The following is a 27,670-nucleotide window of genomic DNA, read 5'->3' as shown; positions in this document are numbered from 1 at the left end:
CATCTCCTAAAAAGGAAAAGTTCCATGGCAATTACGACTTGCGCAATATTAAGCCCCATAGCATTTGATCCCCTGTACAAATTCTCCCTACCCAGTTTTCAGAATCACTTCTATGGAAAATACCCCAGATTTTTTTTCAGTTCTTTGAGCGTTCGCATGCAACAGGTTTTTTTTATTTCAGATTACTTTGACATTATCTTTTTAAGAAACAAATTTACAAGGAAAAATATAAATCAGGGAGCAAAAACAGCATAGTCAGCAGGACAAGGGCAGTGATCCTTCCCCTGTGCTCTGCATTGGGGAGGCCACACCTGGAGTATTGTGTTCAGTTCTGGGCCCCTCAGTTCAGGAAAGAGATTGAAGTGCTGGAGCGGGTCCAGAGAAGAGCAACAAGCCTGGGGAAGGGACTTGAGCACAAGCCCTATGGGGAGAGGCTGAGGGAGCTGGGCTTGTTTAGTCTGGAGAAGAGGAGGCTTAGAGGTGAGCTCAGCACTCTCTAGAACTACCTGAAGGGCAGTTGTAGCCAGGTGGGGATTGGTCTCTTCTCCCAGGCATCAGCAATAGGACAAGGGGCCATGGGCTTCAACTCTGCCAGGGGAAATTGAGGCTGGCTATTAGAAAGCAATTCTGTGCAGAGAGAGTGGTCAGGCATTGGAATGGCTGCCCAGGGAGGTGCTGGACTCACCGGCCATGGAGGTTTTTAAGCTGAGATTGGCCACGGCACTTAGTGCCATGATCTAGTCAATGGACTGGAGTTGGACCAAGGGTTGGACTGGATGATCTCTGAGGGCTTTTCCAACCCAGTCAATTCTGTGATTCTGCGTAATTCCATTTACTGCAATAGCTGGTTTGTCTGGAGAGCAAAGCAAGCTGGGAACTAGATTATTTTTCCATTATATCAATTATTCTGAGACAGACAACTCTGTCCCTTCTGTGCAAAAGGCAAACACAGGCAGCTCTCACACAATACTTTATATTTGTTAGCTACTGCCCTTCAAATCCAAATTTCCCTATAAGCACACAATACAAATATACCAGCCACATTTCTGGTAATCTTAGGAAATAATACTGAGAAAACTACAGAGAATAAATTTCATTGTAAATTTTTATTCTTATTTGTAAACTTTCCTTTCTTGTGAAATGAAGCAGAAATAGCAGAAATGAGTGATTATAATATAAAACACATGGAAAAATATCAGAAACGGATAGCAAAATGCCAAATACAAGCATGCAGCTGCAATAATGCTTCAGAAATCTACTCAGAAATTAAAAACTTCCTAAGAGAAATATCCCAGCCCTAAGCATCTCTACACTTTAGCTTTAGCTATCAATGATTTTGAAGTTTAAATGCATATATAACAAACTTAGGTGACTTATTGTGAATTACAGTATAAAGTAGCACGGCCATTGCACAAAGATAATGGGTCATCTCATCCTATGTACTTGCTCTCGGAATCAGTGAGTGGGGAAAAATAATGTGTATTTGGTGTCAGAAGTAGAACCCACCAGCAGCACTGAGAGAGTTCACTTGAAATCAGAAGCTCCCCAAAAGGAAGGAAGAGGAAAATGTTGGTAAGAGTCGCCAGAGCCATCCTTCCAACACACATATTCCAACCGAGTGAGATACTGCTGCGCATCTCAAACAACCGAGTGTATTTATCCTGACGCACAATAATTTGCAATTAAACGCCAGCCATTCCAAAGGCAATTAAACTCAAGAGGTGCAAGAGTTGAAAGGAACTGCTTTCCCGCTTTGGAAACAGGTTCTCTGGTTCATCTCTGCTGAAAATCAAGACATATCTGTGACAACCTTGAAGCACTCCCCCCATCCCAATTAAAACAAAGAATGATGTTACGCCTTAAACATTTAGTTTTTGGTACTTTGGGAGGAAAAGATAATGGGTGTGGAGGCAGACACCTTGTACCCTTGTGGCCAGGAAGGCCAATGGTACCTGGGGCGGATTAGAAGGGGGTGGTCAGTAGGTCAGAGAGGTTCTGCTGCCCCTCTGCTCTGCCCTGGGGAGACCACACCTGGAATCTTGTGTCCAGTTGTGGCCCCTCAGTTCCAGCAGGACAGGGAACTGCTGGAGAGAGTCCCGCGCAGGGCAACAAAGATGCTGAAGGGAGTGGAGCATCTCCCGTGTGAGGAAAGGCTGAGGGAGCTGGGGCTCTGGAGCTGGACAAGAGGACACTGAGGGGTGACCTCATTCATGGTTACAGATATAGAAAGGGTGAGTGTCAGGAGGATGGAGCCAGGCTCTTCTCGGTGACAACCAATGGTAGGACAAGGGGTAATGGGTTCAAATTGGAACACAAGAGGTTCCACTTAAATTTGAGAAGCAACTTGTTCCTGGTGAGGGTGTCAGAGCCTGGCCCAGGCTGCCCAGGGAGGTTGTGGAGTCTCCTTCTGTGCAGACATTCCAACCCGCCTGGACACCTTCCTGTGTAACCTCATCTGGGTGTTCCTGCTCCATGGGGGGATTGCACTGGATGAGCTTTCCAGGGCCATTCCAATCCCTGACATTCTGTGGTTCTGTGAAGATAGAGCCAATTTACACGGTTGCTGTGAAGGCCTCATGGCCTAATTAGGATGATGGAGATGAAGGCTCTGTCAGACAACTAATTACCAGAAGAAACCACAAACCAACAACCACCCCTGACGGACAAAACCACTCACTTCTGGGCAGTACTGTGAACTAGTTTGAAGACCCCAAACCTATTTCCAGAAGAGTTGTTATAATTGGCATGAAGAGCGAACAGAGGGAGGAGACGAACCACCCTCTCCTATCTCGCATGTAAGTGAACTGGGTTATAAAACAACCTCACGTGTGACACGAGATGGTGGCATTATCAAAATCTTCAATGCGTGCCCCTCTCCAGAGGACATTGTGGGACCAATTGACCTGTGGAGTGGTGATATCTTACTCTCTCTGATATCTCAGTTTTCCTTCTCTCTCTCTTTTCCTTTTTCTTGAACAGATAAAGGTAACATCATTTTAAGTTGTGCTGCTAAAGTCTTGTTAAGTTTTGCATCATAGTCACTAACTGTTGCCAATTCACTGTTTTTAGAAGGGCTTTTGCTGTCAATGTATTTATAAGTTTTGTGATATTATAACACACTTTTATCAAGTCATTAATTGATGTAATTTGTATTCCACCAAGTGCTTTTAGTAAATTCATAATTGAACTGGACCCCTGGAGTGATTGTGTCATTCACTTTGCGTTGCCGTGCAGAAATACCCAGAGTTAACTCACACCTGATCTCACCTGGTGGGATGGGACAATATCCATTTTCAGAGCATCTACAGGAGGAACCCTTGAGATGGGAACACCCACGGGACAAGCAGGGGAGGTTAAGGTTCAGGTCACAGAAGTGACAGCAACATCACGTACAATCAGGCACTAAATGACAAGCAAGCATGGCTTGGGGACAGTAGCACGTCTTTTAGCAAAAGTCAAAAGCAAAAGTGGGGATGGAGGCTTTGGGTAAAACCTCGACGAATAAAGAATATAGAAAAGAAAGAAGGAAGGTAGCTGAGTGCCTGAAGCAAACATGTCAAAAAGCAGGACTTTAGAGCAAATAAGGAGTCATGGTTCTTATTAGAAATGCTCTTCTTTAACAGCTCACAAGAAAGAAGTGACTGGGAGGGCAGCATTTGAGCCAATAGCTGTCCTGTTACCAGTAAAGGATGAAGAATAATAATAATAATAATAATAATAATAATAATAATAAGAAGAAGAAGAAGAAGAAGAAGAAGAAGAAGAAGCAGAAGCAGAACAATAAGAAAAAGAAGAAGAAGAAGAAGAAGAAGAAGAGCCCTGTTTCCATCTCATCATTGGGAGAGTGGGACAAGATCTATGAAGACACAGCAAACCTCTGCCTCTCCAGTAGATATGAAGTTGTGATTTGCAAGAGAGACTTCTAGTGTTTACAAAATTCAGCACTAAAGGAACTTTTTATTTATCCCACAGCAAAACCCAATAACTATCTGAAATAACATTCAAGCCTCGCTCAGTAACTTTTGACAGCAGAAGCAAAGTTTTGTAAATAAAACAATTCACACCATATATATAAAGGATGTTTACAAGCTGCAGCCCATCAGGACTAACCATGATCACTCATACTAAAAATTCCCAAATATAAACTCTTGGACGATGCAGGGAAAATTATTCATCATCACAACATTTATTTCGGCTTCTTCAAACACCACATGAAATAGATGCGCAGGGGAAACAATTCTTTCCTTGTCAATTTTAAGTTAATTCTCCAGGGAAGTCTTTAAATTAATAAGTAAAAATCAATGTTACAAAATTATTATAGCACTTCGAAAATGTAGAAGAATAAGATACAGGTATAAAAAAGATTGACAGTAACATTAAGAGTGTAGAAAAAGATTGCATGAGATGTTCAGAGTAAATACAGGACAGTATCAAAGAGACTATTAGAGCAAAGAAAACCAAACAAAATAAATGGTTACAAAAATATTTCAGTTAAAAGAGTAAGTTTCAAACACTGGAAGTTGTATTCAAGTAAGGACCTGTCTCAAAGTGTCACTAAATGAGATTTGAGAGGCAAATCATATCATGTAAGTGTGATAAAGGAACTCCAATATGAATTTACTGAACTACTATCCAGTCAACAACCTGCTGCTTAAACTATGTTCTGTATCAGAGAAGTTTCCAACATCACATTGTTTTATGAATTTTAAAGCAACTGAGAAAATCTTAGACCATTAACCCTGATCTTCATACTATATAAACTAATTAAAAAACAAAAAAAGCCCACTGTGTAAGCTTAAAAAAAACTTAAACCACTCAAATTAATAAATGGATTTAAAGGTGATTAAATTATATACCATAATGGTCTACTCAAATGTTTGGCTGAGAAATACCAGTCATAAGCCACTGATGCCTGGAACTGGGGAAGAATATCCCACATTTACACAATTTCTTCTTCCTTTTCCAAACTATCGACCTTCATATAAAAGGGTACATTATTTAGTGGGTTGGGGATGGAGGTACAGGGTGAGTTACTGGGGGAAAAAATCCAATTTGAGTGTATTTTGAGTCCCCTAAGTCTAGTTAACTAGATGTGAGTTACCATTCATCCTAAAGAAGGATGAGAATATTTCACACAATGTGCTGGGTCATCAGTGGCTTCCCAGTTCTTTCAGAGGTTTGGGGTCATTCTGCTGTTATCAGCTCCTTCTTCTTAAGTATAGGTCAAACACATCTGAACAAAGTCAGTTTGTGCCTGGGTGTGTGGGTTTGGGGCTTATTTTGTTTGGTTGATTGGTGGTGGTTGTTTTCTTGCAGAATCCCAGAATGTCAGGGGTTGGAAGGGACCTGGAAAGCTCATCCAGTGCAATCCCCCCATGGAGCAGGAACACCCAGATGAGGTTACACAGGAAGGTGTCCAGGCGGGTTGGAATGTCTGCACAGAAGGAGACTCCACAACCTCCCTGGGCAGCCTGGGCCAGGCTCTGACACCCTCACCAGGAACAAGTTGCTTCTCAAATTTAAGTGGAACCTTTTGTGTTCCAGTTTGAACCCATTACCCCTTGTCCTACCATTGGCTGTCACCGAGAAGAGCCTGGCTCCATCCTCCTGACACTCACCCTTTACATATTGATAACCATTAATGACGTTCCTCCAGAACATCTGTTGAGATAGCATGGTATCTTCGTAAATTAACACACACAAAATTAAACTGTCATCTAGCGTTATTCCATATATGTATGAACTGACAAGCATTTAAGGAAACAATATGAATTAGAATCATAGAATCATTTTTGGTTGGAAAAGACCTTTAAGATCATCAAGTCCAGCCATTAACCCAACACTCTCAAATCCAGCTCTAACCCATGTCCCTAAGAACCTCATCTCCGCATCTTTTAAACCCTCCAGGGATGGTAACTCCACCACTGCCCTGGGCAGCCTGTTCACTGTGTCACAACCCTGTGAAGGCACTTTTCCCAATATCCAATCTGAACCTCCCCTGGTGCAACTTGAGGCCTTTTCCTCTCATCCTGTCACTTGTTCCTTGGGAGAAGAGACCAACCCCCTCCATGCTCCAAGCTCCTTTCAGGCAGTTCAGAGATCACAAGGTCTCCCCTCAGCTCCTGTTCTCCAGTTGAACCCCCCAGGTCCCTCAGCCGCTCCCATCACACTTGTGCTCCAGCCCCTTCCCCAGCTCCGTTCCCTTCTCTCAACTCGCACCTCAATGTCCATTTTATGGTGAGGGGCCCAAAACTGACCCCAGTATTCGAGGTTTGGCCTCCCCAGTGCCCAGGACAGGGGAGTTAATATAGAGTTTCCCATTTCTGCAAAATCTGTGCTCCTGTCTTTCTTCACTGCGACATAAATTAGGATCTCTCTTCTCTGCCCAGTGCCCAATCTGCAGGAATATATTTAACTTATCCTTATATAGCTGGCTGAAATTAATCACAATTTACTGAGGGGAGAGGGTGAAACATTTAAAGTGATCATACAAACTTAATTTCCCTAAAATTATCCAGAAAAACACAGCAGCCACCACAAACACAACATCTGTCTTTTCTGAATGGAACCATACACAACGGATGGAATGATACACAAATTAATGCGTTATTTTAAAAGTCCAAATTAAATGAAGAGGAATTAAAGCTGTCCTGGACTGTATATAGACACTGGGATAAATAATAAAAGTTCTTGAAAGGGTTTTACTCTTCTTTCCATCTGTCATTTCAGCTGTTAATGGAAAGGGAACAAAACCGGGTCAAACAAACAGTTTCAGAGACCAAATGGAAAAATACTAAAAATCACAACGTGCAAACATTTTCCATTCTAACGATCCTCCTTATTTGTCCATGATGTTTCCTTTAAATCAATCCACCATAAATTTCATGTTGAAGATTTTCGTTTACAAGTAACACAAAATCTATACATCACAAAGCTGTACATGGAAAAACTGGAATTACAAGGAAACTCATTTTCGGAGAGGTGATTAATAATCTGAAAGTCTCAAAATAACACGGAAAATTAAGTCGATAGAAACATTAAAAAAGAAATTCTTAATATTTTCTTAAAAGTTAATTCAACAGCTCTAGAAGATTTATTGCATAAATTAATTACTCTTATCCCCTACTGCAGAATTCAGGATGCAGCACAAACAAAACTCAGTGACATGATGAATCATGCTGGTTTTTATAAATCTTACGACGACTGTTACGATGCCAAAAATAAGTCACAAAACTGGGGCCATGGGAACCTAAGGCATCAGACAATTAGACTGTAATCTAGAAGTTTCTTTCAGGGGTATTGTGATTACTGCTCCAATCTGCTCTGAAACGACAGCAGAGGATACTCTTCGGTAACGTTGAACGCGGTATTAAAAACCAGACGCAGATGCCGGGCTCTAATGACGGCTCACTCCAGTGAATAATCTTATTGCAGAGCTGTTTTTAGCTTAGTTTTAAAGTCGTTTTAAACAAGCGACGCTCAGGGGGGTTTGGGAAGTTATCGACATCCTGACTCAGCTCCGTTTCCCCATCGACTGAAATCACGGAGACTTTTCACATCCGCGCTTTTGCTGTTTCTTTTCTGTTTCCTTTAACCAGCCATATGCAACATCTCCCCTCAATATCTCTCCCCTTCTCAAAAGGGAAGAGAAGCGTTGGATACGATGAGAGGCAATGGAATGGCAGATACGAACGCTCTTCCCAAAATCCACCGACAAACACAACGAGCGACAAAGCAAAACAACGATCTACAGCATCTTAGTTGGAGCGATTGTGTTTTCAATAGGGTTGCTTTAATTCAATTTGATTTTTATTAAAGTGGCTAAAAATGAAGCTTCTGAGACTAACTTTAGACGATTAAGTCAGATTATCCATCTTACTATTAAAAGGCCTCTTCACATACTCCAAGAACTGTCCTCGTCTGACTTCTTCCAGTTGTAAACCTTTTCAATTACGCTAAATATTCCCAGCACATCTATAAATATTTGCAGATTTATGTTCTCGCGTCTTCATGCACCAAACCGTACATATTTAACATTTTGATCTCAAAAATCAATTCTCTCAATCTGTAAGCTGCTTTTTGCTGCTCTTCCATGAACCCACTGCAACATTATAGCATTAGCAGAGTTTAAGGTTAGCAAGATGATTTAACTCTTGGATGTAACGTCCCACGTGCCTTGGGCTCCCACTTGGTAGAATCTATATTGAGCTCACTGCTGTGTATATGAGGAATATATTCTAGAAAGACATCAAGTCCTGAGAACATTAAAAAATGGCTATTAAATCTATTGCTTGACAGTTTTTTCTAATGGCTAATTGTGCAAATTGATCACAATGAGGGCTTTACTTGTAGTCAAATTTGCCTGTTTTCCATTTTGACTGGCTTTTATTATTAATTCTTTTTCACTAACATAAAAACAAATTTAAGACTAAATATTTTCTCCATGTAGAGACATCTATTCATTTTAAACAGGTCATATCCCAGCTTTCCTCCAAATTAAACAGAATGCTCTTCAAGCACCAAAACAAGAGTTTTCCTCCACCCTTCGAAGCTCTATGACACTGAAATATTGAGAAAGAGAAGACTAGAAAGAGCAGCCTGTCAGGAGGTAGTTGATTCTCATTCTGAATGTAGAAAATGCCAACATTTAATTTAAAAATTCAGCTACCTAAAACCAAGAAGTGTTTCAGAAAATGCTAAAGAACGTTTTTGTTGCGTAACAAAAATGTCTGTTAGAGCGTGGTTGAAGAAACATGCTGCCAATGGTGTCCTGTCCTGTATCCAAACCAGCGTGGTCAGCAGGACAAGGGCAGTGATCCTTCCCCTGTGCTCTGCATTGGGGAGGCCACACCTGGAGTATTGTGTTCAGTTCTGGGCCCCTCAGTTCAGGAAAGAGATTGAAGTGCTGGAGCGGGTCCAGAGAAGAGCAACAAGACTGGGGAAGGGACTTGAGCACAAGCCCTATGGGGAGAGGCTGAGGGAGCTGGGCTTGTTTAGTCTGGAGAAGAGGAGGCTTAGAGGTGAGCTCAGCACTCTCTAGAACTACCTGAAGGGCAGTTGTAGCCAGGTGGGGATTGGTCTCTTCTCCCAGGCATCAGCAATAGGACAAGGGGCCATGGGCTTCAACTCTGCCAGGGGAAATTGAGGCTGGCTATGAGAAAGCAATTCTGTGCAGAGAGAGTGGTCAGGCATTGGAATGGCTGCCCAGGGAGGTGCTGGACTCACCGTCCCTGGAGGTTTTTAAGCTGAGATTGGCCATGGCACTTAGTGCCATGATCTAGTCAATGGGCTGGAGTTGGACCAAGGGTTGGACTGGATGATCTCTGAGGTCTTTTGCAACCCAGTTGATTCTGTGATTCTGTTTACTCTTTCCCTTATATATTTTGTAAATATATAACGATCAGAATTTCTAACCCAAATCTGAAGAGGATGTGTTATAATTTATTGTAGTGAAAATACAGGCAACCCTAAAAACTGGAATGCAAATTCTGAAAATTATGTTCTATTTCATCAAGACTCAAAGTTCTGCCCACCAAACTACGGATGTCCTGACAACTCCCACCATAGTCAAGATTGTTGTTTTTCACCTTCCAAACACTTTAGTGAAACCAAATTGGAAAAAGTCGATCCTAATTTTAAACCCAAAACGATGAAAGGTCTTAAACCAGGGAGCACACTGCAGGCTTCACTATAAACTGATGCCTTCTTTACCAAACTGAAGCATTTCATTAAATGATATACCTTAATGGTACAAAGGAAAATTAACTTGAACCTCAAGTTAGATGAAGTGACACATTGAATTTAACAGTGTCAGACCTGCTGCAGTTCCTTTTTCGTTTTGTCTCTGACTCAATTACAAGAACAGAGCGTTAGCTGCTGCACTTGCCAAAAGCGATCGGCAGCTGGTGTCTCATCGGCTGTGCGGCTGTTGTAAGATAGGAAGAAAATTCCACCGCCTCAAAAAATTAACAAAAATTACCTTGTTCATCATCTTGAACTTTTAGAATTTACAGGTAAGAATATTCTTATGTATCTGGCTCCTGAACTTTGCCCAAAAGTAAAGGCAGCATCCCTGTTGCGCCGTGGATTGACTTCACCTACAAAGTCAGACCATCTCACCACCTTTGTAATAAGCAAGACCATGATTTTCCAGCCTTTGTAGATGGCTCTTAAGACACTTTTGTACTGATGGCATAATGGCAAAGGACACAAGGAGACCAACAGAGACCTCAGAGCATGGAGAGCGCGTCTTACTTCACTTCTTACCAAACGTGCGGAGTGAAACGGTATTTTTACAGTGTTTTTTTTCATGCTCTCTGCCGTTTGATAAAGGCAATAAAGAAGGACACTCAGTGCTTGCCAAAATTGGCAGATAATGTCTTTGAGAGAATCAACACATGTAAAGGATAGGATAGGATAGGATGGGATAGAATAGGATAGGATAGGATAGGATAGGATAGGATAGGATAGGATAGGATAGGAAGAGGGAAGGGAAGGGAAGGGAAGGGAAGGGAAGGGAAGGGAAGGGAAGGGAAGGGAAGGGAAGGGAAGGGAAGGGAAGGGAAGGGAAGGGAAAAAGAGGAAGAGGAAGGGAAAAAGAGGAAGAGGAAGGGAAAAAGAGGAAGAGGAAGGGAAAAAGAGGAAGAGGAAGGGAAAAAGAGGAAGAGGAAGGGAAAAAGAGGAAGAGGAAGAGGAAGAGGAAGAGGATTATTTTGGTTATGAAAGGCCTTTAAGATCATTGAGTCGAACTGTAAACCCAACACTGCCAAGTCTACCTCTAAATCATGTCCCTAAGGACCTCATCTATGTGTCTTTTAAACACCTCCAGGGATGGTGACGCGACCACAAAGGAGACAGTTCGAGACAATCTAGTCAGCGCAAGCTGCAGTGTCAGACTATCTTAGAACTAAGACTATGTCAAAATGAAAAGATATATTGCATGAAATTGTCAACAGAATGCTTCCCTTCCACCGAACCGTTAGCATAAGGTCTCTGTTGGCAGTCTGGGATCAGATCATCGGATCTCTGTTGGTCACTGAACTGTTTTGAGACCTGGAATCACGTCAGTAGTTTTTGGGCTAAGACCTGATAAGGAATCAATTACATAGAATCATGTTGGCTGGAAAAGCCCCTCAAGATTGAGTCCAACCTTTAACCCAACACTGTCACTAAACGATGTCCCTAAGAACCTCATCTGCACAACATGTTATACCTAATTACAGGAGGCAGTGGGTACAGTTTTCCTATATAGTTTTATCTGAATTTTATGGTAAATAAGCGGTCAAGCAAGTAGATACCTGAAGCCATTTAAGACTTGGGTGATCTGCAGGTGGGTGAGCTGTAGGACAGACTGGGAAAACTTTCAACATTAACTCATTCTCTCCTATACCCCGAGCTGCTGCAAACCACTGTGTTCTTGATTATGTACCCTGGGTCCATCATCTCTGGGCGAGCTCAAGCAGATATTTAGAAAAATAAAAAATAAACCTGAATCCCCAGTTGTTTCAGTGATATTTCCCATGTATATGTGCTCAAGCAGCTAAATAAAGAAACATCAATTAAGTTTGGAAGGCTTTTACATAAACCATAATCTTTATGTTACAATTAGGGGGGATTTCATTAACATTTTTCTTGGTTTTTTTTTTCAATAAAGGCCTAAGGGAAAAATCAATGTTCATATTTTTGTATTTTACTTTGAGTTTTTAAGCTAAGTAGCTAACAAACTATTATTTCTTACTTTTGTTGAGGTAAAATGTAGAATAAAACTGACAAACACCATAAAAGGGAAAAAATTGAATCCAGAAAATGAAAGCAATGACAAATTTCATTCTGAAATGACAGCTGAGAAGGTACATTATAAAACACAGTTTCTCATCATGACTAAGCAAAAATAGCTCAGTGCCTCAGCATTCAGCCAATGAAATCTCAGCCGTAAATCAAGATTTTAAGCAAGCAAGTAGAAAATTTTACTTATAATTTGCTGTTATTGAGTCTCAGATATTGGCAGAGATGATCAACAGCCCAAAACCAAACTTTGTTTCATTTAATGATAAATGGGTATCAGATTGGAACATGACATATTTCCGCTATTTTTCCCTCTATAACATAATATCGAATGACACGACTTCTCCTTCTGATGGAGAATCTACACAGAGAATCGCAAGAGCAAAAGAATGATGTTACTGATCACTAAAGCAATAGTATGGAACAAACAGAGAGATAACTTTAAAAAAAAGCAGCTTTCATGATTTAGCAGATAATATATATCTAATTTTCTATGTTATTCAATATATTCATCAATGACTTGGACGAGGGAACAGAGTGACTGTCAGCAAGTTTGCTGGTGACACCAAGCTGGGAGGAGTGGCTGACATGGCAGAGGCTGTGCTGCCATCAGAGACCTGGACAGGATGGAGAGCTGGGCGGGGAGAAATTGAATGAAATAGAACAAGGGCAAGTGTAGAGTCTTGAATCTGGGCAGAACAACCCCAGGTTCCAGTGTAAGTTGGGGAACGAGCTGTTGGAGAGCAGTGTAGGGGAAAGGGACCTGGGGGTCCTGGGGACAGCAGGATGACAGAGTGTCAGGGGTTGACTGGTTGTCACCGAGAAGAGCCTGGCTCCATCCTCCTGACACCCTTTACATATCTGTAAACATGAATGAGGTCACCCCTCAGTCTCCTCTTCTCCAAACACTGATCAGTATGACAACAGGCAAAGAATGAAGCAAATGCATCCAACAGGAGCTGAAGCACTTGGCTGAACTGGAGCCACTATATTTAGCACTTGCTGCAGGACTTGTGAAACTGTGCACAGCCAATAACGCAGAAAATTCACCTTTGTATTAGCACCTCCATCTATTTTTAAAGATTTCAGGATTAAATGCTTTCCTCGCATCGTAAATTCTTGAGAACAGGCTGACACGGCAGGGGTAGGATAAGCTCGTCTAATGCAAAACGCGGTTGGGGGAACCCAGCACAAAAACCAGCCTAGCAAGGGGAGAATTTCAAATAAAAGCATCATGTTGTATTTGAAGTTTCTACGGAAGGTTCAAAGCCAGGCCACTCTGTGACTATAGGAAAGTAATTGCAGCGAACCAAAGAGCAGTTGTGCTGTCCATTTAAAAATACGCATAGAGGACAAAGGACATTGTTGACATCGAACGAAGGGGACTACATGTGCAAATAATTAACGCGAACTGAGTGTTTTAACCAGTGTAATGAATCTTCTTGAAAAAGATGCTGCGGTACTTCCAGGTTGATAAAGAAATATCACTTATTAAACCTTGAAAACCTCACGAAGGTCTAAGAATGTGCCATTCTCTGACCATCATTAACGAGGTTCCTGGAGTTTTGCAAACAGCTGTTGCAGATACTTTGTTCTGGCTTTGCAAGTAGCACTGGATTTACATGACTAGAGCAGTTCCTAAAATAATACATTTATACCTATTATGGTACACGTACAAGCAGCAAAATGATTAACAAATTTGCTTACCAATAGAACCATACAGTTTAAGTCTCTTTCATAAAAACTAGATACGACCTACTCATTCAAAACAATTGTTTGTCTCATTTTAAAATTTTTTTGACAAAAACTACTTCGGCGTTTTGTGATCTTTGCCTAACTAAAATTTCCTTGCTATATGTAAAGGTCATTATTTACTGTATGGCCTGTTGTGAAAGACAGTGTCATTTATGTACCTAAAACTTAAGTCCATGGTCAGTCTTCTCTTTGGCTTCAGCAAGACCAAGAGCTTCTTTAAACTTTTGCTGTAGTATATTCCACATTTTATCACCCTTCTTGCTCTACACTTTCTCCAACTCGTCCACGTTTGTTCTTGTGTCTCCCTAAACTAGATACGGTAACTTTTGTTGAGGTTTGGCTTCTTTTGTCGCTGTGAAAACACTTTGTGTTTTGCAAGCGATGTTGCTGTCCATCCGTCCTTGGATATTTTTGCAATGGTGGGATATTGGAGATTCATTTCTTCCCTTTGAAAATGAAACAGGCCCCCAATATCTCCTAGACTCACGGGGTGTTTCACAAAGTTGGACCCAATTTCACAACGGCGACGTGTAACAATTGCACAAAAATTTACAAACAGTTTAATGAGCTATCACGTTTTAGTAACCTTGTTATAAATGCTCTATCTTGCTTCCATCTGCTGTACAGACAACATTGAGATGATAGTTGAATTTGTCCCGAATGCTTCTCAATTGAGTCCATCTTTTTGAAACACCCTGTACCTCCCTTTCTTGCCTATCTTTGGGTTTCATTTCTGAAGTCATATTCCTGTGCAATTTAACAATCTTTCCTTGCACTAATTTCATCCTTCGTGTCAAAAGGTATTTCCTCCTCCTTGATATTTATATCTCGCACACGTCTGTGCAATGAAACAAAGTCCATTCTCAGCCTTATTTCTTCCCAACAAAGCCAAGCTCTTCTATTCAACTTTTGAATGACAGTTATTCAAATGTCACCTCTGGAACTGCCAGAGTTTGAATAAATTCCAAATAGTTAAAGATTATAGAGTATTTAACTACTAGCACAGACAAACTTATATTTAAAATAATGTCGATTAAGGGTCAATAAAATCATTAACTTACAGAATTCATATTTGCAAAAGCTGTTTTGCTTAAGCCGTATGTAAAGAAATATAAAATTACTAAAACCATATAGAATAGGAAGTTTGTATTTATCAGCAAATAAAGACAATTCTAGCACAAAAAATAATTATTACAAGTGGTTGCACGCAGTAGTTGATGAATTTTAGGTAATCAGGTTTCATTATTATGGCATTTGACCGCCATCACGTGTTGCCATGATCTTTAAAACTCGCAACAATATATGAAACTACTCTGTGGCTTACACGAGAGAGCAAGCACCGAAGGAGAAGATTATTACAATGGATTTCTCACATCCAAAGATGAACACATGGGTTTTGGGTAAGATTCTGTTAGGTAAGCACAAAATAAATGTAATGCACAACACAGCACAACAGCAGAGAGAAAGAGAGAGAGAGACAGAAAGAAAGAAAGAGAGAAGGAAAGGAAAGAGAAGGAAAGAAGGAAAGGAAAGAGAAGGAAGGAAGGAAAGGAAAGAGAAGGAAAGGAAAGGAAAGGAAAGGAAGAGAAGGAAGGAAGGAAGGAAGGAAGGAAGGAAGGAAGGAAGGAAGGAAGGAAGGAAGGAAGGGAGGGGGAAAGAGGGGGAAGGAAAGAGGGAAGAGGGAAGAGGGAAGGGGAAGGGGAGGAAAGAGGAAAGAAAGAGGAAAGGAAAGGAAAGGAAAGGAAAGGAAAGGAAAGGGAAAGGAAAGGAAAGGAAAGGAAAGGAAAGGAAAGGAAAGGAAAGGAAAGGAAAGGAAAGGAAAGGAAAGGAAAGGAAAGGAAAGGAAAGGAAAGGAAAGGAAAGGAAAGGAAAGGAAAGGAAAGGAAAGGAAAGGAAAGGAAAGGAAAGGAAAGGAAAGGAAAGGAAAGGCTAGGGGAGGGAGAGAGGAAGGAAGGAAGCAAGCAGACATCAAATTTTACAATAAATCCTGTCCCTGGTAAAATCAAGCATCATTAAAGAATGTTTGAACCTCAGAAATCACCCAAAGCACACAGATTGCTTTAATCATAGTCTGCAGTTAAAAAAGCCTAAACACCTAAATAAAGAATTTGAAAATTTGTTCACATAACTATTTACCTACATTTTGCTGATAATATTGACATTTTCCAGCACGGTCTTTTAAGTTATAGCCAATATAAGAGAGACAACTAGTCAAATATATTATACACGAGACAAAAGAGGGCTCACCTTGTTGCTGGAAGGGTACTGACACGGGTAAAGAAAACAGACGGCTCTACTTCTACATGAAGGCCAAGCGAAAGGTTCCTGTAATATCCTTCAACATGCCCCGGTCCACCAGAATACTTAAAATTCAAAACGGCTTCCAGCATCTAGAGGAATAGAAGTAAATTCCTTATTAGCGGTGTTTCATTACGTTTCACAAGTTCAATTACATTAGACCACAGAAGTGATTTACCAACAAAGTTTCTGTGCCTTCAAGAATTCGCCTTCCCAACCCATCCATTCTATTATCTGAAGAAAAAAGGTATTCTAACTAATAACTGCATTTTATGTAAACAGATGGGTTTTTTTCCTAATCCTTTTAAAAACTAAGAAATACAGAACAAAGTCAGCAGGATTTCCCAGTACAGAATTCCTCCCCATACCACCTTCGACAGACAGAAAAATGAAGAGTGCATTTTCCCTTAGAAGACCATGAGGTTTATTAAATGCCGCGCTCTTTCATACACTTGAAGAATATTCAACACTTCATTACGTTCATAATCAAATGGAAAACCTTTGAAGTTTTTGAGCGTGGAAAGACGAACATTATACAAAACTAAAAGCATCTGGTCTCAACAATTGCTGTAGACGTACGCTCACCTTCATTTTATAGAATGTGATTGGGTAGCAAATATTAAAAAATGAGGCTGATTCTCTAGCATTAATCTTATCCATTTTTTTTAGTAATTCTAAGCCTTTATTTCTGTGATGAAATTTTGGGGTTTTTGTCTTTTCCTTAATGAACAGCGTGTGGGAAGTTTCCCAGCGTACCCAACCCCATGTTGCGTCATTAAAGATGTATCAAACATTTTATGAAACTCGTTCATGTTTTTCACAAGCTCTAAGGAACAATCTAAGGATTTTCTAACTTAGAAATAACATTCCTGTTTCTAAGTCAGGCTGAAGGAACAGAAACATTGATACAGTCGCTTGCTCAAAATAACGACAATCCAGTGATTTAATGAATATCAAAATCAAGAGTTTCACATTTTGCTGCTTGTTCACACTTAAGTGTTTTGCTTATTTCCAGCTTGCTTTTAAGTCAAGTGGGCTAACTCCAATTCCTAATTTAGTTACATTAAAATTCATGAGAGTCACCTTATAATACAAATAAAAACCTTTACTGGACACTCTGGACATACCCGTCTACTCTGTTTATGGCAGTTCCTAATTTGCAGTTAATAAACTCAAGTTTATGTTATGTCAGGAGAGCTAATCAATATTAAATACAAAAATAAAAGAAGTGCAAACCCATTCAAAACATACTTCATCCTAATTAACCCGCTGGACCGCTTAATAAAAATCAGAGCTGGACTCCACAGGTACAGGGATCTGACACTACTGACATCGTAATTGGAGAATCGTCTTAAATTTCTATTGAAATTCTGGCTATGTATGTTCAATATAATTGCTGTAATACTCAGTATCCTGCTTGGGAAAACTATTGTAGTATTGATCCGTGGTTCATTCTGCATAGGGCCATAGGACAAAGCTGATTTATTAAGCCCAGTCCCATATAATTACAGATAAACATGTAATAAATGTTAGTTCCAAAGGTCACAAAGCATTATCATTTCATAGGTAAAACCCTTCCTGACACCCTACACCAAATGAAAAACCTCCAGCAAATGGCTAAAAAATACAATCATAAAGTCGCTGATGACCAGGAGAGTTTAAGGGCATCATCATAATCTTGGTCCTGTTGTAGTGAGGAATTTGTCAAAGAAAACTTGCTGATGACCCTATGTGAGTGTCCCACATCCCATGCTAGAGAACAGGGGAAAAAATGGAATCACAGAACCATTTTGGTTGGAAGAGACGCTCAGGATCACTCAGTCCAACCATAACCCGATTCTGGCACTAAGCCATGTTCCTAAGAACCTCATCGAAATGCCTTTTAAACCCCTCCAGGGATGGTGACTCCACCACTGCCCTGGGCAGCCTGTTCCAGAAGACCTAATGGTCTTCTATGAATCTAGACAACAGGAGGAACCCAAAATGTAAGATCTAACTGGGGACACAATACTGGAGCCATAAGAGATTTTGAAAAACTCTGCAAACCACAGAACACTCCAATCTATTTTCCTTTCCTGGTCGTGATAATTTGGAGGCTTCCTAGGGATGAACACACATGCACAAACACAAAACATCAGGTAGACCCTACATTAGGAGTGTAAGTATATCTGAGCGGGGAGAATGACTGAAGGAAATCATCTTTTCAGGAGTGCTCAGGTGATCGGAGAGAGTTTTATTGTTTAGGATTTCTGTAGATTGAATCTCCTTTAAACCCCTCTACGCCACATACCTTAGAAAGGATTCCACATATTATATGAAAGACTGATTTTCTACATCTAGGATAGAAAGAAAAGCTTACACATTCATAAGCTTACAAAGATCCAATTTAAAACCATTTACCACCCTCTCCCGCAGCATAACGGTCCAAATGCTACAACCCCCCATTTAAATATCATTGTAGAAATATTGCAGTGGCCTCGTCAAACCCACACAAACACTGGAGCGAGCTGCAGATTCCATTCATCTTTACAAATATCAACAGAATTTATTTGATTCCCCCAAACTGCATCACTGCAGACCAAAAAGAAATGTTGGGGTGTTGCTGCAAATGTAATTTTGCCTGTGGATGATCCATAAAGGAAGGAAGGAAGGAAGGAAGGAAGGAAGGAAGGAAGGAAGGAAGGAAGGAAGGAAGGAAGGAAGGAAGGGAGGGAGGGAGGGAGGGAGGGAGGGAGGAAGGGAGGAAGGGAGGAAGGGAGGAAGGAAAAGGATGAATGGAAGGAAGGAAAAGGATGGAAGGATGGATGGACGGACGGACGGATGGATGGATGGATGGAGTTCACTGGCCTTTCAGGGCAGGTAGTCAGGAAAAGGCTCAACTGAACACATCTGGAATTTGGAATATCTACAAACCAGGGAGGGATTCTTGTTTTTAAGCAGAGTTGCATTCTGGAAACTCAAAGTAAAAATATAGATATATTGTTTAACCTATAGAACTTTGGCTTCATAATTTTTTTACTACTTCATTGGTCCTTCCTTCTGTTGATGAAGAAAAGGGAATTAAAGTATTTCCAAGGCTAAGTTGCAGATGACAAGACTCTTATCCAATGGTGCCAAACATTAATACCACCTATCATATTAACAAGAAACATCTTACAGATAAACTGTCAAAAAATTACCATCTTGGTTTCTCTCAATCATTTTGTCCTGAAACATATTTTCTGCATAGAGCAGGTACCAGTTGTTGAGGAGATTTGAATCATTCTCTCCAGTCTGCTCATGGAGATCCTTCCCAAATTCACTTTATAATAGAATTAAGAGCTAAATTAGAAAAAGAACCGATATGTGAAGAATAAAATGCCATTAATGAAAACACTTGGCATTCAAGTTTCCTATCTGAATGACAACAGCTAGAAATCTTCTGCCAGTCCCTCAGCAGTGACTCTGAACAGTAACTCCTTTCATATATTGATTTTTATTCTAACTGTCAGTTCAAATAATTCTAATCTACAACTCAGATCAATTATTTCTACTGAACTATGACTATGGAACTTCCTACCTAGAAGCAGAGAGCAAAATCTAAAGGGAATTTCCATAGAATTCTACATTATATTGCTACTTAAACACAAGGTAGAACCTTTCAGATTGAGATCAAATCTCCCCAAAGCAGCGAACGATTTGTTTCTCATTTTCTTTAAGCAAAAGTTTAACTTTATTCCCAAGCAATTTTACGAGCACTAACTGTGATTCTATCCCTGTATCTCGTTACTAGAAGAACCAGAAGACAAGACCTATGGGGAGAGGCTGAGGGAGCTGGGCTTGTTTAGTTTGGAGAAGAGGAGGCTTAGAGCTGAGCTCAGCACTCTCTAGAACTACCTGAAGGGCAGTTCTAGCCAGGTGGGGATGGGGCTCTTCTCCCAGGCATCAGCAATAGGACAAGGGGCCATGGGCTTCAACTCTGCCAGGGGAAATTGAGGCTGGCTATTAGAAAGCAATTCTGTGCAGAGAGAGTGGTCAGGCATTGGAATGGCTGCCCAGGGAGGTGCTGGACTCACCGGCCCTGGAGGTTTTTAAGCTGAGACTGGACATGGCACTTAGTGCCATGATCTAGTCAATGGACTGGAGTTGGACCAAGGGTTGGACTGGATGATCTCTGAGGTCTTTTCCAACCCAGTCGATTGATTCTGTGATTACGGTCTCATATGACCACACATGCCGCGCGTAGCGTTGCAGACGGAAAAGCAAGATTTTGTCCTCAAATTCCTTCCGAAGTGGAACATTAATTTTTGAAATACTCATTATCAGCATTCTCCATAATTAAATTAACAAATCTCACTTTGTAAGAAATGCTCGCATACGCTGCTATTTCAGGTTTTTTTCTAAATTCCCTTAGTATAGTAAAAATAACACTAAGTAGATCTCAATATTTAATACAAGATGAAATGCCAGTACTTAGCTACAGGCAGTTTACTCCTGAGACTGCAGATACTGACTATAATAACTGCAAAGAAATACTAGAATGTATCCATTCTAGTACACCCATTAAGATCTAACATTAAAAAAGAAATATCAGCATGAAGACCAGAATAAAAATATATAAATTCAGAATATAATTGTTCTATTTAAGTTTCTGAACTGCTTATAGAAAACAACTCTTACTAGTGAGTGTGATTTCTCATGAGATTAGGGGTTGAAACTTGAAAAATGATTTATTCTAGGTGTGTAATCTTCAAATATACCTTCCTTAAAAAAACAAAACGTACAACTTTCCCAACAGTAAACACATTTTCTTCCCAAATCCCACCATGCTCCTATTGCTTCTCATACAAATGAGCATTTGCAGAACATGTTGCATGCACTCGGGAATGTTCAGCCATTCTTTCTGACTTTTAGCCTCTTTTCTCATCAGATACTTTTTGTTTCCTTGGGTTTTTTTGGTTTTGTCGTTTCACAGATTCACAGAATCCCAGAATGTCAGGGGTTGGAAGGGACCTGGAAAGCTCATCCAGTGCAATCCCCCCATGGAGCAGGAACACCCAGATGAGGTTACACAGGAAGGTGTCCAGGCGGGTTGGAATGTCTGCACAGAAGGAGACTCCACAACCCCCTGGGCAGCCTGGGCCAGGCTCTGACACCCTCACCAGGAACAAGTTTCTCCTCATATTTAAGTGGAACCTTTGTGTTCCAGTTTGAACCCATTACCCCTTGTCCTATCATTGGTTGTCACCGAGAAGAGCCTGGCTCCATCCTCCTGATGCTCACCCTTTACAAATTGATCACCATGAATGAGGCCACCCCTCGGTCTCCTCTTCTCCAGCTCCAGAGCCCCAGCTCCCTCAGCCTTTCCTCACCCGGGAGATGCTCCACTCCCTTCACCATCTTAATCATCATCTTAATCAGACTGAAGAGAATGATTAAAATCCCCAACAACTGGCACCTGCTCTTAATCATCTTAATCTTTGTTTTGTTTGTTTAATTTTTTCCCCCCTTAAACACACTATAAACCCCAATTTTCTTTAATTCTGCCTCCCTCCTTCTTTCTTCTCTTTCTCTGACCATTCCCATATCAAACTCTGATGGGCAATTGCTGATATACATAAGTACTAAAGAGAAATAAAAATGTACTAGTTCATCAGTTCCACCTCGCAAAAGGCAACAGAGAACCTCTCTCTACAAAAATTAATTTCTCAATTTCTTCTATTGGCCGCCACGCTCAAATTCCTTTAACAGCTTTGAGGATTGCGTAAATACCAGCGATGAGGAATTTCAGCTGCCTCGCTGTGACTAATTAAATTATCTGTCAGTAACAAAGAGAAAACGAGTTTCTCAAATTAACCTCACTCTTCCCAACAGCAGCAGGTAACCCTGGCAATAATTACACCCGTAACAACGAAGCGATGGAAAGCTGAACGCTTTCTCGGAGCATTGTTCCCATCTTTGTTACCAATATTACCTGGCCTAAGCATTACTAGACCCAACCCAAAAACATCCAGTCTTGGAGATGCAAGGTATTGAATCACGGGATATGAAACACGGCTCACACAGAAATTAAGGACATTGAACAACACAGAATTATTTTCAGAGAAAGACCAGAATTTGAGCACTGGGAGGGAAATGGAGATGCCTACGTAGCTGAAACCAAGGAAGATGGGCCTGTGAACTGGCTGAAGGGAAGAAGCCAGAGAGTCGTGGTCAATGGGCAGAGCCCAGTTGAGGCCTGTATCCAGTGCAGTGCCTCAGGGGCAGTGCTGGGCCTGTGCTATTCAATATATTCATCAGTGATTTGGACGAGGGAACAGAGTGACTGTCAGCAAGTTTGCTGGTGACACCAAGCTGGGAGGAGTGGCTGACACGGCAGAGGCTGTGCTGCCATCAGAGACCTGGACAGGATGGAGAGCTGGGCAGGGGAAAATTCAATTAAATATAACAAGGGCAAATGTAGAGTCTTGAATCTGGGCAGGAACAACCCCAGGTTCCAGTGTAAGTTGGGGAACGACCTATTAGAGAGCAGTGTAGGGAAAGGGACCTGGGGGTCCTGGGGACAGCAGGGTGACCATGAGCCAGCACTGGGCCCTTGTGGCCAGGAAGCCAATGGTACCTGGGGTGGATGAGAAGGGGGTGGTCAGTAGGTCAGAGAGGTTCTCCTGCCCCTCTGCTCTGCCCTGGGGAGACCACACCTGGAATCTTGTGTCCAGTTGTGGCCCCTCAGTTCCAGCAGGACAGGGAACTGCTGGAGAGAGTCCAGCGCAGGGCAACAAAGATGCTGAAGGGAGTGGAGCATCTCCCGTGTGAGGAAAGGCTGAGGGAGCTGGGGCTCTGGAGCTGGACAAGAGGAGACTGAGGGGTGACCTCATTCATGGTTACAGATATATCAAGGGTGAGTGTCAGGAGGATGGAGCCAGGCTCTTCTCGGTGACAACCAATGGTAGGACAAGCCACAATGGGTACAAACTGGAACACAGGAGGTTCCACTTACATCTGAGAAGCAACTTGTTCCTGGTGAGGGTGGCAGAGCCTGGCCCAGGCTGCCCAGGGAGGTTGTGGAGTCTCCTTCTGTGCAGACATTCCAACCCGCCTGGACACCTTCCTGTGTAACCTCATCTGGGTGTTCCTGCTCCATGGGGGGATTGCACTGGATGAGCTTTCCAGGTCCCTTCCAATCCCTGATATTCTCTGATTCTGCGGGACTCAAACATGTCAAGCTTCTAGTCCTTGGACTTGTGAATGCAAAGACTGTGTCTATGTTTCAAGTGGTACTCATTAAAAAATTTAATCCTGGCATTTAGAAATGTACACATCACTGCCTATGTATTCATTTGCCTACCAAAATTATTTCAGATTAGCACTTTCTTGAGATTTAATTTACAATAGTCTGAGGTTTAGATTGGATATTAGGAAAAAATTCTTCCCGGAAAGGGTTGTGGGGCATTGGAACAGGCTGCCCAAGGCAGTGGTGGAGTCACCATCCCTGGACGGGTTTAGAAGTCGTTTAGAGGGGTTCTTAGGTACATAGTTTAGTGACAGAGTTAGGTTAGTGGTTGGACTTGATGATCCTGAGGGTTTCTTCCAACCAAAATGATTCTACAATTCTATGAAAGACAAATACTTGTGATTTTTTGCCTCCTTCTCTCATTACTGAGTCTGCACTCCATGATTCCACAGGGTAACCTGACAAAGGATAAACTCTGTCTAAAAATCAGGCTTAAAGGATGTATAAAAAAATGAGGCTTAGCAGAAGTGTTGGGAGAAGCAACAGGTGTTATGTACAGAAGCTGAATAACCTCCTGCCTACCTGTTCTCAGGGGAATTACAATAAAAAGGAAAAACACTTCTTAGTATTGACTCTTTGGACCAGACTCTTACCACAAAACTCAGACCACAGGGACTTGGATGCTGATCTCTTCAAAGCTTCTTCCATGAAGGAATTCACATCATTGCCTCAAACAATTAGACCTTCCTATACCTGACAAGGTTTATTTCAAGATGAGTATTGTTCGAAAATCTAAAATAAACTAGTGCTCCTTGATACCTTTGGCATCTGGCACAAATCTTAGGCTGTGCAAGAAGTGTCCACAATAAGAAATGAAGATGAGAAGTGGAATACATGAACAACCGTATTTGAAATTATCTACCTGTAGAAAACACCATATTATGGTTCATACAAAGTAATTTTATCATAAATTGAATTTTTAGATGAGACTAATGGACGGAATGAGTGCATCGTGATAACACGCAATGTTGCCAAATAAGATCTATTTATTGCCGTGTCTCCCAGTGGAGAATATTCATCTTTTCACTTACAGCTAACCTGCCTGATTTTCTGATACACAAAATACACTTTAGCTTTTCCGTAGTTTTATAATTGACACAACAACGCTCTCTTTTCTTTTTTTAGCTAAAACATAAATTCCTTATTTCTAAGGAGAAATTAAACAGCGAAGAAAGGGCAGAAAGTACCTATAGATTTCTCTGAATGCAAAGTATGAAGCAAATCTAAATATACCGGAATACTTAACTGATCAAGGTAGAATACAAATAGGAAGAGGAGACTTTCCTAGTAGATATTGTTCCTTAAAGCACCAAATAGTATAGTAATTGATAGCAAGAGCCCTGATAGGTGCATTATCAAAAGGATATGAATATGTAATCATCTTGTAGTGCATATGTAATAATCCTCTAGGACCGAACTGCAGCAAGCTTTCTCCATACTAATTTTTCTCCTCTGTATTCCCTTAAAACTATACATGGCAGCTACAAAAGCCACGATAAAATCTTCAATAACTGATTAAGCAATGAAATAAACGGTGCCGCTGCAGTAAGTCAGACCCTTTATGTAAAAATACAAACTAAGCCCACGTTGTTATTCCTGTTAAACTACTTTATCGGTCTAAAACAAAATTAAATATCATTTTTAGCACATGTATTAATCAGACCCAGTCTATTGAATAAGGTGCCTGCTGTGTTCATGCTCTGCTGCGCTTTTACTCGATACACCCACCGCATACACACCGACTTTCAGGAGCAATTTTTGCAGCACACCAATGGTTTATCGAGCTCATCCATCTACATTTCTGCCTAGTTAAGCGCCTGAACAACGAAACTGCTGCATCCCTTTGTAAAAATAGCACAATGGCAAGTAGCTGAAGCTAAATATAGCTCCTGGAGGCATATGGCAGGAATTAAATAGTACATTTTACCCCTTCCCGATGCGAAACGAGTAAGCTTCAACAAGGAATCTCTGGTGAATACACACAGGAGCTTAATAAATCCCCCTTAAGCTTACAAGGCATATTCTGAATCTGTGCTAGCTAAAAATAGCCGTGTTTATAATGAGAATGGAGATGTGAGCAGAATAATATTAAGTTTAAAGGCAGGAATGCTGTAGTTGTTTCGCATTAACGAGCAGGGTGAATCAAAGGTCATTCTAACAAAGAGACAGACAGACTGACGGATAAAATGCAATATGCAGCAATATTTCACTGACAAGCATTCATCTCACATTAAACTCTGCGCTAATTGGCTATTGCAGCCACACATTCACAAATTATTTTGCATATTTTTATCTAGAACTCTTCTAAAATACAGGAGAAAGCAAAGAGAATACAGAGTTATTCCTCTGGACAGTATTCCCTCCTAGAGTTCAATTCCCATCTGGAAACATTGAGGAAATATAATACATATTACTTCTTGTAATATTAATCACAGAATTCTGCTTTCTTTAATTAAAGGCAAATTACATCCAGGCCTCCAGGGCAGCGCTAGTGTAGCCGAACACCCAAGTGGCTGATGAATGTTCTTAAACGCCTCAAAGGTTTCATCTCTGTCAACTTAGATACAAACCCTGCTGACCGCAGCTACCGCAGAATCTCATTCTTGGCTGAGATACAGATGAGAGATTAAAAATCATCTAAATACAAGTAACTTTCATGTGGAACATTCCCATCGAGAGTTCTCCGTCTAAACTGCAGAATTTCTTCGACAAAAAAGTGTGCCAGGGAATAAGGTAGCCCTGATTTCTGTTCTTGAAAGATGTGAAGGAATAGAGGAGCAAGTCATCACGCATGTTCCTCAATAATGTCTCCGATTCTGAAATCCTGCGCTGATTCTGAAGTAGGAAGGTACAAAAGAAGAGTGAATGCAGGGGTAGATACTGATGAACAATGTGGAGACCACCAACTCATTGTGCTTCTCCCAGCCATGGCTGTGTAACATAGAATCACAGAACCATTTTGGTTGGAAGAGACCCCCAAGATCATCAATGCTGATCTTCATCTCAAATTTTAATGAGCCAACCAATATTAATAACCCCAGGCAGCGCTACAGGCTCGGGGAAGAGCGGCTGGAAAGTGCCTGGGGGGAAAAGGACCTTGGGGTGTTGGTGACAGCGGCTGAACATGAGCCAGAGTGTGCCCAGGTGGCCAAGAGGCCACCAGCATCCTGGCTTGTGCCAGGAATAGTGTGGCCAGCAGGCCCAGGGCTGTGACCGTCCCCCTGTCCTGGACACTGGGGAGGCCAAACATCGAATCCTGGGGTCAGTTTTGGGCCCCTCACAACAACAAAGCCCTTGAGGTGCTGGAGCGAGTTGAGAGAAGGGAACGGAGCTGGGGAAGGGGCTGGAGCACAAGTGTGATGGGAGCGGCTGAGGGACCTGGGGGGTTCAGCTGCAGAACAGGAGGGGAGACCTCCTGATCTCTGAACTGCCTGAAAGGAGCTTGGAGCATGGAGGGGGTTGGTCTCTTCTCCCAGGTAATAAGTGACAGGATGAGAGGAAATGGCCTCAAGTTGCACCAAGGGAGGTTCAGATGGGTTATTAGGAAAAATGTCTTCACAGAAAGGGTTGTCAGGCATTGGAACAGGCTGCCCAGGGCAGTGGAGGAGTCACCATCCCTGTAGGGGTTTAAAAGGCATTTAGATGAGGTTCTTAGGGACATGGTTTACTGCTAGAGTTAGGTTATGGTTGGACTCAATGATCCTGAGCGTCTCTTCCAACCAAAATGATTCTGTCACAAGATAATCCTTAAAAGCTGATTTTGATCGACTTGGATACAATCTCTATCACCCTAATATCCAGATCCTTTATGAGCATGGGAACAGGCACAATACAGACCCCTACAAATTAGTCTGGAGACACCTTCCTGTGAGTAATTGGGCCATTTATGCCGCTTTTAGCCATCTCTTGACTCATGATGGGACCTCCAGTTTATCTCACCGTCTATTTGTTTCTCTCAAACAGCCTTTTGTGAGAGTCTTTTTTGAAATGAATCAAGTACGCAGTATTGATGATTTTCCCTTTGTTCAGCATACGCTTCAAAGAATTCTGACAGATTCGTTTACCATGACTGCCCTTAAAAAAAAATCAACAGTAACCCAACATACATACCTTATTATTATTAACTCTGCTGTTCCCATTCTCGTTTTACTATCTTTTCCAGTAATACAACTAAATTAAATGTATTAGCTACTCTGTTTCAACAATAGCAACAAAAGAAACCAAAATGAAAACCATAAACTATCAAAGTTTACAAACTTCTAAAGCACCAGAGAATATGAAGGATATATTTTAGACAAAGAAGAATATATTTTAGACAAAGAAGACACAATCACAATAGACTCTATGGGTCTGTGGTCTGACACAGGTCCAAGACCATCACCATGACCCAAGGAAGCAAAATTCAGAGTTCCTATTTTACAACACAGCAATCCATCCAATACAAAGGACACAAGAAAAGCACAAATGTTTCCTGAAGATCTCAAATCAACTCATTGTTCATAACGGTTCCTGAAGAATCCAGCTCCATTCACTATTTGTGTACTCTTAATGTGTAATATTGCT

The 27,670-nt window shown here is 41.2% G+C and overlaps 1 protein-coding gene across 1 annotated transcript in view; it reads right to left on the bottom strand.

Moving 5' to 3' along the window:
* Positions 1–27,670, bottom strand: part of TRAPPC9 (trafficking protein particle complex subunit 9) — a gene marked incomplete at both ends in the record, with an annotated part of 507,143 nt that overhangs the window by 337,443 nt on the left and 142,030 nt on the right. Inside the window, one exon of the mRNA XM_080339501.1 lies at positions 15,787–15,929. Coding sequence (XP_080195627.1) covers positions 15,787–15,929 — 143 coding nt within the window. The remainder of the gene's footprint in view (positions 1–15,786; positions 15,930–27,670) is intronic.

Source organism: Nesoenas mayeri (genome assembly GCF_963082525.1).
Source record: "Nesoenas mayeri genome assembly, chromosome: 2".
In the NCBI taxonomy this organism is placed as follows: domain Eukaryota; kingdom Metazoa; phylum Chordata; class Aves; order Columbiformes; family Columbidae; genus Nesoenas; species Nesoenas mayeri.
The sequence above is the reverse complement of the archived record's forward strand: the minus strand, read 5'-3'. Positions and strand labels throughout refer to the sequence as shown.